Raw genomic sequence first — 13,051 nt, forward strand, 5'->3', positions numbered from 1 at the left:
TCCGAGCTCGAAAGATCTTCCAAAACGAATAATAATATTCCGTGAGAGAGTGAGTGGACAAAGGTTGATGGCGTGAGGTCGAAATTAGCTAGCTAGGGAGGATCCCCTTTCCGCTCTTCACGTGATGCGACCAACCAGAAACCTCGTTTTTCCCCCCTGAAGGAAGTAAGCAGACCAAATTTTGAGGAGTCAGGGGAGGAAGAGAAGAAGAAGCGGATAAGACGCAATCGTTTGATAGTAAGCCCCAGTCGGTGAGGGGGCTGAGGAGCAACACGAATGCTGGTAGTCATCATCATCTTCCCCCCCTCGTCTCCCCTCCAACAAGCCAACCAGAAGAGCCCGCAAGCAACAGCCGCCAGATGCTTGAGATCCAGTACATGCGCCAATGTGGGTTGGGGAAACAACTTTGAATAGTTCAGCCATGATATGCAGAGTAGGCGAGACAGGGATAGGACTTTCGAGGATGTGTTCATGGCCCGAAGGTTTGTGACAGGGTAAAACTGCATATACATGAGAAACCAGTGGAATTTCTTTTTATCCTGAGAAAATAAAAAGTAAAGAACATAGAAAAAAAAAAAAAAAAAAAAAAAAAAAAATTACGTCTACATTGAGAACAGAACGAGGCAAGGGAAAGCCCGTCGCGGCCGGCTGGGGCTGTACATGAGAATCGAATATACGAAGTTTACGTCGTGGATTACGGAGTTACGGAGCGAAATGGAAATAAAGGCTTAAATTTCCTACAGAAAATTCATAGAAACAAAAGAAAAAGAAGAAAAAGAAAAGAGAGAAACAACCAGCCTGGATAACCGGCATCAATTCCCGGCCATCTGAACGCCAAAATTGCACAGTTGCATTACGTGGGAAGAGAACAAAACCAGAGGACGTGGAGCGTCGAGCTAAGGGGTTAGCATCTGATGATGCCTGCAGGAGAGAAAAAACCTTGACTTGAGGAGAGGAGGGGGCATTTGGATCTTGTATCCAACTAGAGGGTGGAAGCCAGCGCAGTATGTATATCGGAGTGATGGTCGGGTGTAGGGCCATCAATGTATGAGTTGTTGCGAAACTTGGAAATATAACCAATCCAGCAAGTGATTTGTGGCGATGGCTATATAACATCAGGACCAGATCGAAATTACTATGTTGCCCCTGATGCTGACGACTTATCAACTGATTGTCCAGCAAGGTCGGGGACATGAGCTAAGGCAGAATCCTCAGTGGAGCTAGGATTTGCAGGATCATAATTAGGCAGGTCGATGTTACTACCACCATCCTGGGTCTCATCCGCACTGCCATTGCTATTGCTCGTACGATCCTTGCTTTCCATGTTTGTTGGTGTATCACCACACTGAGATGCGGATGTCTCCTCCGCTGAATCGCCCTTGGAGTCTGTATCTGCAATCGACGTTGCAGAAGTCAACCGAGAACTTGTATCTGTGTAGGTAATATCACCTTCACCTCCATCGTTATCATCATCCTCGTCTTCAACGTCCTCTTCATCTTCATTAGCGCTCATGTTGGGGCTCTCCAGGACAGGACAAGACGGGCTTTTTAGAGGTGATTCAATTTCCGTGACAGTAGAATTTCTTCTGGTTCCGGCCGCGTTATTGTCGTCGTCATCATCGTCGTTACCGGCATCGCCGGAGGAGCCCTTTGGCGTAGAAGACTGGGGATCATGGCCATTCTCCTCGGTGTCTCCATTGGTGGAGGAAGCTATAATGGTGTTGGCTACGGTTGAAGGCTCGCCTGTCTCTTCCTCTTCGCCAGGAAGTTTGGAAGTGCTGCTATTCCCACTGGGTGAACTATCAATGCCCAAGCCCCCTCGGGACTCACTCATCTTCAAAAATTGACTGTAACTCTTTCTGGCGGGGTCGGCAGCCAAACGTTTTTGCTTCTTCTTTTCCCGCTTACTCGATGGCCTCACAACTATGACGGGAATAGGCGATTGTTGCAGACAGTATTTCGATACAGAACCAGGAAGTAGACCCTGCATCCCCTTAAGGCTACGGCCTCGGGTGCCTACAATAAGTACTGCAGGCTCGTATATTTGAATCTAATCGATAAGGTTAGTTATTACATGCGTTGTCTGGTATAGATAGACACCAACGTACCATCCGCTGAATGATCTCCTGAACCTTACCAACCGCAAGTTCCATGACCAAACTTATGGCCTTCTCATCGTGTTTATTCTTTGCAATCACCTGCGAAAGTAGCTTCTCTGCCTCCTGTCTATATCTGCCTTCTTCAACACCGGAATCACTCGCAATCTTAGAGTCTTTGTCCACAACCCGTAGACAAACAACCTCATCTCCGTCGTCTACCAGTTCGTCGATAAGCCATTCCAGAGCAAAGTCCGAATAATCGTTCTGGTCAGTGCCGCAAAGGAAGGTCCGACTGCGGCGCGTATTCCTGTAATCTTTATGTTTGTAGTTCAACGTCAACGAGAATTCGGTGGCATCTCTGTTGTCGAAGGTATCAAAGGAGACTCCACGGTTATAGGCGCTGAGAATAAGGGGAATCATTAGTACAGGTAATGGTCAGGCGATTCATCGGCCAGAGAAACGCATTCAAAGCTCAAGGTTCGCCAAAGGAAAAGATAATGAAGGTATATGTAGAAATTATATATCTCAACCAGGTAAGGCACTGGTTTGACAAGGGGCGTCGATCTTTGTTCGCAGCGGGCCGGGGCACCCACATCTCGAACTCTGGAATTTAGAAGCGTTATGCAAGCAAACCAACACAAACGCATAGCGTGTATATCGCTAGCAGACTATAGAGACGCTGCGAGCTAAGGCACTCAAGCAGATGCCTGAAAACCAGGGGTCCATGTTGCACTTCATTCCACTTGCCTAGAGCGTTCAAGCAACTCTGACGGGCATGGGATAAATAGAATAGAATGTAGAAACACAGGCAAAAAGCAAAACGGCATCCTCAGCTCAGGGAAAGACTCACGTACCTTGGAGGCGGTGGAGATGGTAGTCTCCTCAAGCTGCTCTTCCTTGAGCTGGCTGTTGATCGTTCCCGCAGTGCTGCGTCTGTCCTCGAAGTGTTGAACTGGATGGATCGTGAACGCAGGCGGTTCTCCAGCGTTGAATAGCAAGGTCCGTCTGTCTGGTGGTTTCCTAGACCATCATGGTGTATTCCAGAGGCAGCATCTGAGGCCAAAGCAGATGTACTGGTTGCCGGCGAGGACTGCAAAGACTGCGATGACAGCATCACAGCCCAGCCACAACTTGGAGTAAACCCCGTTCCCTATGATACCAAGGCGGTCTAAGGTGGAAACTTCGCACCGCACAAACAGCGAACAGCGTCTTTAGTCTCGTCCTCGTCTTTGTCCGTCTTCTTCAGGCAGTGGAATGTTATGAGTCGGGTGCAGTTTGTCATGAGATAGCGTGGCACCGATAAGAGATCGCAAGCTGCCAAGTTTATGATATCAGTCAGCGGGCAAATCCGTGGGTCCTCAAGGTGGCCTTCACTCACCTCTTTGCAGCACAGCCGCCAACAACTCCCGTCTCGTCACTGACCAAGAGGAAATATAGCGCAGAATATAAGTCGTCTCTCAGGCAAGTTGACCGCCATTAACAGAGATAGCTAACCGCGAGTCTCGACTAGTTCGCTTAACTAGTTAGTTAGTTCGCCAGCGATCAAGAAGAGTCGGAAGTTCGCAAGGAAAGGCCGCGGCGGGTCTTACTAAGCACCTTAATTCACGTGATATCTATTTTTTGACCTCATCGATTCATTTTGGAGCAACACATGCAAAAGGAAAACGGACGACAATACCAAGCAGTAGAGGATCACGACAGGGCGGATGAGCGGGAAAGCCGTGGCTAGGCCCTATTCTTTGGCTTTTTGAATAATTCCTTATATCCGATCATCCAGTGATACCCCGTGACTAAACAGCGAGAGAGAGTCGACTGCGACGAAGTGGCAGATGGATTCCCAGACAGCTAGCAATAACACAGCTGCCAGCCTAGCGAATGCACCGCCTCCTCCGAGCATGGCGGTAGACGGTAGCGTAGTCAAGTCGGAACCGGCAGAGGACTTGCAGATGGCAGACTCCAAGGACCCAGAAAGCTGGGATGATGAACGGCGGCTCCTGACTGCTCTCTGTACCCTACAGCAAATGCACGGTAGAGTAAGTGGACATACAGCACCGCTCTGCCCCTAAGGGCCTTAACATTTCCGAGGTTCATAGGGGCCTTTATGTTTACGTATGTATCTATACTGACCAAGTATAGATTAACCAACTGCGAGACCTTCTTCCGGGGCGTCTACTAGGCCCTCTGAAATCTATCATCAACCAGCCTCCAGGGTGTGACAAGTACCAAAAGTCTCCCCAAGAACTATTTCAGGAACTGTCCCAATCAATTCCCAGCTGCATGGCAGAGATTGAGGGCTTCAAGTCTTCTTGGAATTCCCCTGAGATGACTACCATCCTGGATCGGGTGGATGCGAGGCTCAAGGACCGGAATGGTGAGTACCCCTACATGAACAACATGTGGGAGTGCGATTACGAGGAAGCCCTTGCATCCCTTGACCAGGAGGAAAAGAAGATGGAAGAGATGAAGGCTATACAGCAAGACGCATTTGAGAAACAGAAGCTAGAATCTACAGTCGGGGCTTGGAAAGATATTGTCGAATCGTTCAAGAGCAAAAATATACCGGGTATCAATATGCAAATTATACCCTCTGATGAAACCAAGAAGTTTTGCATGGACATACAGAGCGTATCGACTACTTTCCACGTTCAGATGTCCAGTGGCATTGCCGGAGACAATTCAGAAATGTGGCATGTTAGCACTGGTCACCAACAGAACCAGTCGAAGTTAGCTACTGAGATCTTGGGCTGCATTCAGTCACGGCAGCGGCAGTGGGACCTTCAATATCTTCTGGTACGTTGATGAATACATATCAACTCTCGCGTACATCTCACTTAACACATTACAATAGGATATGCTTGCTTCGTACGCGGACATAAAGAGATCCCCATGTGTCTCATGCAAAAAAATGATTAACTCCAACGCCCAGCTTCCTACCGTCAGAAAACCAAAAGCAGTAACTACATCCAACGGCGACTGCAAGACGGCCTGGGAACCGTTCCATCCGCAATGCATCTGATCTCTCACTCAACGGAGCATCAAACCTCTAGTGTGCATTTCCAAACCCCTCTCCATAATGAAGCTGCCAATGGGGGTATGAATATTTGATGCCATTCACGTCCCAGACGGTGACTGGCGTATTCACACTGTTTGTTTCACCAGGATCTGGATATTCCACGAAGCTCCAGGCCTTCTCATCCACGTTACGATATTTTCTCGTTCGAAAGTCATATCTTTGCAGCTTTCGGTCAGAAAATGGCAGGATGGGTGGTAACATGCTCTTGTCACCATCGCCTGGATAGCTGTATATATCGTGCCATCTCGACCATCGAGGTGTATGCGGGGTTGGGCTTGCTCTATCGATACGTCCGATAAACATATCCGGGCCTTTGTTGGTCAAGACGTCCTTCAGCCTTCTTCCCATCGGCCATTTAAGCGGGTTTCCCGGTTGAGGGTCCTTGGGCCATATCCAGCCAATCTGGTGACGTGGACGATAGAACAACATATTCTTATGATTTCTCGCGACGATCCTACTCGGCTGTCGATAGATATTGGGTCAGACAGAGAACAATCTTCAGGCCAGTTGGTCTTTCGCTATATTTGGCTTGTTTTTCCTCCCATCTCCAATTACTGCATTCTACATCAGGACTTTTATAGCCATCGGGAGGCCCAGGCAAACTAATCTATCATCTTGGGATAACAACACACATACATACCTGCATCTCACCGCTCGCCATTTAAACAAAGGACCGCAATTTGTTTAGCATATGACTGTTCAGTACTACCCCTTCATACTCCGTACCTATATGCTCATCTATCTACCTAATCACATATATCTAAATCCATGCTTTTATTTGGCCAAAAAGCAAACATCCAAATATAGCGATGTAGTCATTTATCACGCTGTTTACTTTTGACTTTGGAGCTGGGTCTATATTTGGTCATGGGGAAGTAGTTTGATGATTATTCATACTCGTAATTTGGAATCAACTTTGATTTATCCGCAAAACAAACATCGGCCTCCCCTTCAAATTGGCAGCTTGACAGCAGGAAGCTAGCAGGCCTAGCCGGCCAAAATACAAATGTCTTCACCAACAGGATGCATCCGCTGAACTCCACAGCCCTTCCTCTGCCACGCATGGTAAATGCAGGTTTGTTTGTCACGCAGAGCTTAAAGCTAGGCGCATGCTTACGGCAACAATGCAGGTACATAATTTGATAGCCTACGCAAGAAAAGCCACATGTTTGCCCCAGAAGCCTAATTGCGGTATGGGTCTGGCTAACACTGAGAGGGCCGAAATGATTATTAGTATTGTTTTGCAAAGAAATTCTTGCTTTTCTGCGTGAAAAAAACGTCCTTATTTCAATCAAAACCCGAAGCACAAAAAACTCCACACCAAAGATACAGACGGACAGATGATTATATACAGCCTCAACCAGCCCAGCCCAGCCTTATCAAGTGAACTATTATCGAAGGGTAGAAGGAGAAGAGAAAACGGGGGGAATTATATCTTAGAAGGCGTTGTTAGATCCGTAGTTGAAACAAGCATAAGAATAGGTGAAACAAGAAAAGAAAAGGAAAATAGAAGAAAACGTCGCTCGCAATATCAATCTCAATCAAACAGATGGGCATCAGTAAATAATGGCTCAAAGGGTAGTTAAAATGTTGTAGATATTTTTAGTTCGGAACAAAGGTCGTGTCAATAGATGTGGGCTGGAATCATGGCTCTTTAGGCAAATAAGCCTAGTCCGCTGGCAAACCAGGTAAATGACGCAATGGTGATTCCAACCATTCCCATCATGAACCAGACAGCTTGACGATCGGTGGTCGAGATAGCAGCACTTCCCATAGTCCGTTCTATAAAGGTGTTAGTATAGGTAAAAGGCTTGGGGCTAACAAGGACTAAGCATACTCTTCTTGAGGTTAGGGTTGTCATGTGGCTCGTAAACTCCAAAGATAAAAGGTCTGGAGACACCAAGTTCACCAGCTGGGGCAACATCAGTGGGGCCGCGCTTAGAGTCGTGTACAATCAGAGTGTAATGTTCGACTAAGAGGCGCACAGAGGCAGTTTTGTAGGGCTTGGTATCCCAGACGGCGCTTCCGGTTTCCTGAACGGACTGGTTGGAAGCAATGGTGTAATAATGGTCGTTCTTCGAGCAGTATGCAACAACATCAACGGCACTTGGTGTTATTTCGAGAGAGGTGTAGTTCCACGCAAATGTAGCGTTTGCTCCGATCTTAACGTAGGTCGATGGGTCAAAGGGACCAGGAGTAACCATCACAATGCCACCGGGTGGAAGACGGGGGTCAACTGTAGTCTTGGGCTTTTTGGTCGTCTTGGTTCCCTTGTCACTGGTTTTGGAGCTTCCATTCTTATCAGTTGGGGAGGGTTTATCTTTGTTGCTGGTGTTTTCGTCACTGTTGCTCTGGCTGTTGCTCTGGCTGTCTGACCCCGTGGCCTCGCTGTTATTCTCGCCTGTCTGGCTCGGCTTGTCTGTCTGGCTCGAGTCACCTGAGGAGGCTGTTTAGGGTCAAAAGTTAGCAGCTTGTACTCTTGAAGTAGTTGTAGATGTTGCAATAAACTCACACGCTGCCTCTGCTCTTATGGCAATCCCGGTGTTCCGCGCAGGTACGTATGCTGAAACGAGTGATACTAGTATAACCAGCGAAAGGAAAACGAAGGCGGATTTGAACGACCTCATTCTGACGTACTATCGTCTACCAGAAGGGCTCTCGGTCGACTGAAGGGACTCTGGTGAAACTGCCGGCTGCCTTGGGTTGGCAGCCTTTGTCGACCTCGCTGGAAGGCTGTTCGATGAGGAGGCACTTTGAAAACGACCGTAGAATATCTCGACTATCAGTCCTCTGTACCTGTAAGGCTGATGATATCGTAATATGAGCCTTTGAATCGTGCTGAATCGGCCCTCGGTGACGAAGGAGGCTCCGTGAAGGGCGAACGGCAAAAGGTGGTGATTATTATTAGTACCCTGTAGTTATGGGTAACGAACGCTCGAACACACAGCAACAGCGGGCAACAGGAACGAGCGGGACTAAAAGAACGTGAAGAGCTGAGAAGAAAGGCAACACGCAGCCCTGTCAAAAGACGCAGCGAAGCGAGAGTCGAAGATATTATTATTGTCTGTTGCAGGAGGAAAAAGAAGAAAAGAAAGTGAGACAGAGTCTTGAAGTGAAAAAAAGCTCTTGGATCGTAGATCGTGACAGTACGATACGCGGCTGGGACAGCCAAAACTCTGCTGAAAGAAGCAAAAAGTGGTGTGTGTCACGTGAATAAGTTACAATACGGTTACCCCTGATACGCAGGTTTCATATGCAACACTCTTTATATAGAAAACATGGAGAGAGGAAGATGAAGAGGACGATGGATGATGATCAAGGGTTTTATTTGGCTGCTGGCTACAAGATGAAGTCACTTCTTAGCATACTCAGGCTTTAGGACCCATTTACCTCGCGCCCGCGTCCCTGTCCCTGACTTGTCCAGCACGGCTATCGTACGGAGGATCTCCTTGAACTCGGCCGTGGCTCGGGGAGAGTCGCAGAATCGGTTGAAATGGTCGACCAGCATCTGCGTGTACACTGCTCCTCCATGTGTGATGATATAGTCACGTATCATCACCAGAAAGTCTCTCCCCGTCGGTGTGCTTGTTCGCGGTGTGCCTGTTCTCGACGCAGGGGCTGAAGCAGAGGCGGAGGCAGAAGGGGATCCAGAGCCGGATGCAGTGCCTGCTCTACCGCCTGCTGCAGAACTTCGACTGGCGAGATTAGCAAGTAGGCTGGCAGATGATGGTCCGCCCATGGCTCGACGGACAGTGCTCCCGCCGCCAGAATAGATAGACGATGTACCGGCCGGTGCCACGTCGAGACCGGGACGACCTGCAGTGCCAAACTGGCCAGTCCAAGTAGGTGTACCAGCTGGTACGGTGCGAGCAACCTCTTCTGCCTTGAGGAGTTCCCTAGCTGCCTCTGCTGCGACACGCTTGGCTTCGGTCTCGATTATTTTCGGATCTGCTTTGACTGCTCGCTTTCCGTGTATTATCTGGTCGTGTTCAACGGCTGAGAGGACCCCAGAACGAGAGAAGATATTTTCCATCAGACGGGCATCTGTCTTGCTCTTCGATTCTCCTCCCGCCTCCTTTTCCTGTTGAGGGGTGCCAGGACCACTGGTTTCGTCGTGATATTCTTCCATCCCGGCGACGCCAGTCACTCGGCTGATTTTCTGGTCTTCTTCTTTCACTGGTTTATTCTCGGGTTGCCGGCGTCGTTGCTGGCGGTCAGAAGATCTGGCATTTTTACCCTTTGCTGCGTCGTCTTCATACACGATGTCTGCATCCTTGAACATCTGGCTGGTCTCCGTGGGTCCATCGTTACCCAGTGTGAATAGATCCTGTATGTCACTCATCTGGAAAGTCTGGCGCTGCTTTGGATCCCGCAGAATCTTGTTCGTTAGGAACTGTTTAAAGATTTGCCTATGGTATATTTTCTCCTCGATGGTACCTGCGGTCATGAGCCGGTAGATGGTAACTTCACGTTTCTGGCCCAGCCTCCATGCTCTCTCACGAGCCTGCACATCTGTAGAAGGGTTCCAGTCCGGATCGTAGATGATCACCCTGTCCGCACCCGTCAAATTTACTCCCAGACCGCCTACTTTCGTAGTGAGGAGGAACACATGCAGGTCGGGATCGTTGTTAAACTCGTCCACCATGCTTTGACGGACTTTGATAGGTGTATTACCGTCCATACGCCTATAATTAAATCCATCAAACCCTCTAATGAAACGTTCTAGGATATCAAGCATGATTCGATGCTGAGCGAATAGAAGCGTTTTATGACCTGTGTCCTTCCACAGCTCCAGGAGGGATTTGACAACTTGCATCTTGCCCGATTTCGCGCCGCTGCCATAGTTGTAATCTGTCTTTGTGGACAGGATCTTATGCTGTGTTAGGTCCGGGTGGTTGCATATCTTCCTCAACATGTCGATGCCGTAAAGTGCTTCTCGCCGTCCACGCAGGATGGATGACATCTCGCCCGATGCTAAAAAGGCCTCATACGCCGCTCTCTGTACCTTAGTTAGCTTGCAGAAGAGAACTTGCTCGCTCTTCTTGGGCAGATCCGCTGCGACGTCCATCTTGAATCGTTGTAGTAAGTATGGACTTATGGCATCCTTGAGTGTTTCAGCGCACTTTGCTGCTGTCTGAACTTGCAAGTTGGAGGCATTTGCATAACCTCCTGTTCGGATGGGGAACTCGAACTGATTTCGGAAATTGACCAAGGTGCCCAGACGCATGGGGAAGACGAAATCGAATAACGACCATAGCTCGGTAAGATTGTTCTGCATGGGTGTACCAGAAAGGATCAAGCGATGAGATGTTCGTAGTTCCTTGCAATGAATGGTAATTGAAGTGTCTGGGTTACGTATCTTGTGGCCTTCATCTAGCACGGCGATGCCCCAGTCTACGGGTATAAGAAGCGAGGAGTAGGTCTGCAGCCCTGCGTAGGTGGTAACCAATACATGGCCATCTTCTAGGACTCTTTTAAGGATGCGGCGAGCTGCCTTATTGCCTCTTTGTGAGGTAGAATTTCGGTCCCCCCAGACGCCAGAGGTATATCTGTCTTCAGCTTGGCTTTCACTTTTGATATTGACCATCCCGCTTCCAGAGGTGTGTAGTATTGAGACACGGAAAGGCGGCCACCAGCGATGAAATTCATTAACCCATTGCTTCATGACAGTAGGTGGGCAGACGACAATGATGGGGCCTTTGAGCTTCTTGCTATAATGGATACCAGCCAGGAAAGCAATAACCTGTATTGTCTTACCGAGGCCCATCTCGTCTCCTATGATGCCGCCAACCTGTTGCTGGTACAGCTCCCATAACCATTTGACGCCTGTCTTTTGGTAATCGAAAAGGTACGGGTATATGTCTCCTGGAAGCTGGTAGCCACCGTCCAGCACCGTATCGGGAGTAGTTGGATGCGGCAAGTGCCATTCTTCTTCCAAATGTTGATCTGACGTCTGTTCGTCTTCTGGCTTGACGTTGTCATCCCCTGAAAGGCGAAGCGCCTCTAATTTTGCGCGATCACGGGCTTCAGACCGTCTATGAACCCAATCCCGTAGTCGTGACTGGTACACTCGCTCGTCTCCATCATCCACCCCCTTGAAGTCTTCAATGGCACCGACAGCCTTTGACTTCCCTTTGCTTTTTCCTTTCTTCCTCCGAGCTCGCCCTGTTGTCTCATCTGAATCCAGCTCTTCTTCGTCTACAGACTCCTCTTCATCCTCAGGTTCTTCAGCATCAGCATCGAGGTACTCATCTTCTGAAACGATAGGCGAGCTAGCTACCACGCCAGAGCCACCAGCTACCTTGCGCCTCTTCGTCGGGCGGACAGCTTCGTCAAACTGGCTATCATCAAACCCAGGTTTCATCAAGTGCCGATGTGAAGCGACGGGCTGTTCACCAGCAGCTTCAAGCGCAAGTTCTTCATCCCTCTCATCCTCCGCCTCAAACAAAGCGCTCTGCAACGTGGTACCTGCATCATCTCCAGCACCCCCACCCATGCGCGAAAAGGGAGTAATCTTGCCTGTGCGTATGAGATAGTCCCTCCGTGACTCGTTGGGCAATCTCCCAGCCGCCGACCCTTCCTCACGCCCAGCACTGATGCCGGCAGCATCCTCTTCTCCGCCGCGCTCTTCGATACGTTGCTGTATCTCTTTTAGATCCGTCTCAAGTTGCGTCAAGCGACTTTCCGCATTCTTGATATCTGCCTCGTACTTTACTCGGGCAGAAGTACCGATGGGCTCAGATAGTCGCTGATGAAGTCTAAGAACTTGAGATTCGATCTTTCTACACCACATATATTTGTCAACATGTACAGCTGGATTGAATCGGGAGTCGGGGCAAGACTGTACACTTTCTCGTTTCTGGTACGCTCAAGGCGCCGTATATCTCGCTCATTAGCTTGCTCCCTTAATATTTTGTCGGCCTATATTGAGCAGGGTTAGTTAAGGTCTGCCCAGGGGACAGGAGGGTGAAACATGTCCAACAGCCAACACACCTGGCGTGTGATATCTCTCTCGAGATCGTCCTGATCTCTGATGTCGGCATCAAGAGCTCGCAGGCGGCTCGACTCGTCAGTTCCTTGGACATCCTGCTGTGAGGGTTCAGCTGGCGCATCAGCGGCAGTCCCTGACGAGCCGTCCTGGCGTTTATCCTGGTCTAACTCTGCCATCGTCAAGCAGAGCTGGCAATATATGGATGTGTATTATCAGGTTTATGTAGATAGTTGGCTAGCTTCCTGTGAGAGGCGAGCCGTTACGCTTGATATATCGGCTCGACGACCAACCAGAGCTCTTTACCCCGGAGTTAGTCCTCAGTAGAGACCAGCCATGCCGTCAGTGACCTCGTTTTTCCTTCTTTCTCTTCCTTCTTCTTTAACTATCTCTTCTCTCATCTCTCTCTCACTTCTCAGCTATCATTTTATCACCTTCGAAGCTCTCCAGGCTGCAGCTCACCAACTAGTAATATGCGAGATTAGTCAGCCCGAGCCATGGTTTCGTACTTGTTCTCTCTTGCAACCAGAGCCTTGCAGGTCTTAAAAGGTCTAAAAAGAAAGGCTGTTAGTGATGCGTTTAATTGTTACTCCGTTGCATGGGGGTTGGTTGTTGTCAAGGCCCAGATGGAAGCCGCAGAAATGGGGAATGGGGGTCTTATCCTCGACGAGGAGGCGAGCAAAGTGACAGACCTTCTTCTCACCACCGAGTCTGCCGCCGACGGTTCCTCACCCCCCTGTTGCTAGTTACTCGTCTTCTTCCGTCCTCGGTTCCTCTTTGCTTTTGCTCAGGCAGCTCGACGTCCTTGGGCTGGAGTCAGGTACATCTACGGCGCACCCCAAGCTGCGTCTCTCCACCGTAGTTAGTCGTAGCAAGCCCTGTCAGTCTGTA

The 13,051-nt window shown here is 49.1% G+C and overlaps 4 protein-coding genes across 4 annotated transcripts; 1 reads left to right on the top strand and 3 right to left on the bottom strand.

Moving 5' to 3' along the window:
* Positions 1–702: 702 nt before the first annotated feature.
* TRV_07838 (universal stress protein family domain protein) lies at positions 703–3,381 on the bottom strand (the record flags this gene model as incomplete). Its single annotated transcript, XM_003018096.1, has 6 exons — positions 703–1,105; positions 1,137–1,984; positions 2,109–2,499; positions 2,526–2,767; positions 2,954–3,119; positions 3,293–3,381. 6 exons carry the CDS (start codon positions 3,379–3,381, stop codon positions 703–705), a joined length of 2,139 nt encoding a protein of 712 aa, XP_003018142.1.
* A 547-nt stretch (positions 3,382–3,928) lies between these two features.
* Positions 3,929–4,898, top strand: TRV_07839 (uncharacterized protein; the record flags this gene model as incomplete). The annotated part of the gene is made up of 2 exons (XM_003018097.1): positions 3,929–4,132; positions 4,236–4,898. The coding sequence occupies 2 exons, from the start codon at positions 3,929–3,931 to the stop codon at positions 4,896–4,898; spliced, it is 867 nt and encodes a 288-aa protein (XP_003018143.1).
* A 1,928-nt stretch (positions 4,899–6,826) lies between these two features.
* On the bottom strand, positions 6,827–7,799 carry TRV_07840 (uncharacterized protein; the record flags this gene model as incomplete). Its single annotated transcript, XM_003018098.1, has 3 exons — positions 6,827–6,954; positions 7,010–7,618; positions 7,685–7,799. 3 exons carry the CDS (start codon positions 7,797–7,799, stop codon positions 6,827–6,829), a joined length of 852 nt encoding a protein of 283 aa, XP_003018144.1.
* Positions 7,800–8,524: 725 nt separating this feature from the next.
* TRV_07841 (uncharacterized protein) lies at positions 8,525–12,339 on the bottom strand (the record flags this gene model as incomplete). Its single annotated transcript, XM_003018099.1, has 3 exons — positions 8,525–11,881; positions 11,902–12,093; positions 12,166–12,339. The coding sequence occupies 3 exons, from the start codon at positions 12,337–12,339 to the stop codon at positions 8,525–8,527; spliced, it is 3,723 nt and encodes a 1,240-aa protein (XP_003018145.1).
* Between the last annotated feature and the right edge of the window lie 712 nt (positions 12,340–13,051).

The sequence above is a fragment of the Trichophyton verrucosum genome, assembly GCF_000151505.1.
Source record: "Trichophyton verrucosum HKI 0517 chromosome Unknown contig01170_1.f1.exp, whole genome shotgun sequence".
Classification (NCBI taxonomy): domain Eukaryota; kingdom Fungi; phylum Ascomycota; class Eurotiomycetes; order Onygenales; family Arthrodermataceae; genus Trichophyton; species Trichophyton verrucosum.